Below are 2,103 nucleotides of genomic sequence, written 5' to 3' on the forward strand. Positions count from 1 at the left end.
GGGTCGATACAGCATAGTATCGCATTATTTTAAGTGGCAATACTGTATCGATACACAGGCGCCAAGTGTTGATCTTTTATTATATACTGTAAATGTTGGTCAGTTTGTCTCCTTTACAATCCCATTTTGCATCTATGAAGCTGAAGTGATATGACCAAACAGAGAAATGTATCTTTTTTGATAAAGCAGATGTTGACAGTTTCCTTTTGGGGACGTCATTTGAAATTGGGAAAAATTAAAAGTTGGAAAAAAGGTTATGAATTGCAAAATATCACAGAATATTGCATTATGTTTAAAACAATATATCAATAAGATTGTATCGTGATGAGATTGTATCGTGATGAGATCGTATCGAGAGGATATGGTATCGTGATGATAATGTATCGGGAGGCGTCTGCTGATTCCCACCACTAATCGCCGTGATCAGACGGGGTATCCGTAGTTCCTGTCACATCGAGGGTAGCAATGGGGGTTCAGCCAGTGCTCCAGGTTGATCTCCTGGGCCCTCTGATCCAGAACCTGCATGTGGAGCAGATGCTCCTGCAGGGGGGGGGGGGGGGGGGGGGGGGGGGGGGGGGGGGGGGGGGGGGGGGGGGGGGGGCATTGGAAGAAACAAGAAAAGCTGACAACTGTAGGACTGTTCTGCTTCCCCACATTTGCACAAATGAAACCAAATGTTTGAGTGTGTGTGTGTGTGTGTGTGTGTGTGTGTGGGGGGGGGGGGGTTCATTCCTCTGGTTTCAGTTTTGCATTAGACCACAACAGCATTACACAGCACCTGACAGCACATAGTGAAATTACAGAGATGAGTGGAGCTAAACAGAAAGGGAAACATGCCTCAACTTGTACAATGATGAATCCAAAGCATGGAGAGAGATGACTTTATAGGTAATGATGCTTCAGTGAGATTAAAAGTACAGTGAAAAAGGCTACAGATCTTTTTTTTCTGATTCACACAAATTTTTATTATATCTATTCAAAAACAGTTTTTTTGATAAATATATTAAGTTTTGGGGTGAATATTTTCTATAGCAAGTCACCAAGGCTCTATTGTCAGATAGGAAGTAATGATGATATTATTAGTAAGAATTACCTAATAACCCTGAATATACCCAGACAAAATTCCCTCTTATTCCACAATGACTGTATGCCATACTTGTAATTGATTTCAAACTAGAATTGAAATGATAGATTATGTGCAACCTCTGTCGACTTCAATTTTTTTGCACTATTTGCATTTTTTGATTTGTTCATTCATTAATAGTATTTTAAAATGTATTTTGGATCTGTGTTTTATGGTGCTGCTTGCCTCTTAGCTGAACGGATTTTTGATTTTGCATGTGTTTCTCAACACAGATCAAACATTTTAGAAAAATAATTCATGAAGAATACATTTACAAAATATTATCTTTCTACAAATAAACTGATGAAGTGAGCTAATATACAATATGATGTACAAACCACACTCACAATGCAGTAACACTATATTATAAAGCTTAAGTCTTTATAATGCCGTAAAGCTAGCAGTGGATTGTCTATATAAGGAAGGTTAACAGTAGAACTCAGTATAATCATTAATGAAGTGGATCTCCATCTTGTATGTTGTGTCTGTGCTCTTTGCTCTGAGTGAACCGTACCCTCATTGGCTCATCGGGGTGGCCAGCCTTCACTGGCCGTTCCTGCCTCTTGCTGCGGAGCAGCTGCTTTGCAAAGCTCTCCTTGATGATAGGGTTGGCCTCTGGAAGAGAGGGAGAGATCAATGGTTACTTTTATGTTGTGTGATCACATCCAAAAAGATTTAATAAAGTTGATATAGATTGACATAGATATGGGCGTGTGTGTGTGTGTGTGTGTGTGTGTGTGCGTGTGTTTGTGTGTGCACATGTCAAGAACGTGTCAACTACACCCATTGAGACAGCTCAGTGCTGTTAATGCAGTGTCCTCCTCCTTAAGGCCCATGTCCTTGTGTGTGTGTGTGTGTGTGTGTGTTTGTGTGTGCACATGTCAAGAACGTGTCAACTACACCCATTGAGACAGCTCATTGCTATTAATGCAGTGTCCTCCTCCTTAAGGCCCATGTCCTTGCTTGTGTGTGTGTGTGTG

General features: G+C 40.8%; 1 protein-coding gene across 2 annotated transcripts in view; it reads right to left on the minus strand.

Annotated features, from left to right (window-relative positions):
• The window catches only part of c2h17orf67 (chromosome 2 C17orf67 homolog), a 4,630-nt gene that overhangs the window by 1,489 nt on the left and 1,038 nt on the right, over positions 1-2,103 (minus strand). Inside the window, exons 2-3 of one of the 2 annotated variants that reach the window (XM_034891392.1) lie at positions 1,638-1,738; positions 419-540 (exon numbers count right to left, since the gene is read on the minus strand). In XM_034891392.1, coding sequence (XP_034747283.1) covers positions 424-540; positions 1,638-1,738 — 218 coding nt within the window. In that variant the 3' untranslated portion in view covers positions 419-423. Of the gene's footprint in view, positions 1-408; positions 541-1,637; positions 1,739-2,103 lie in introns of both variants that reach the window. The other variant, XM_034891384.1, reaches the window with a different exon arrangement.

Source organism: Etheostoma cragini, chromosome 2, assembly GCF_013103735.1.
Source record: "Etheostoma cragini isolate CJK2018 chromosome 2, CSU_Ecrag_1.0, whole genome shotgun sequence".
Lineage (NCBI taxonomy): Eukaryota > Metazoa > Chordata > Actinopteri > Perciformes > Percidae > Etheostoma > Etheostoma cragini.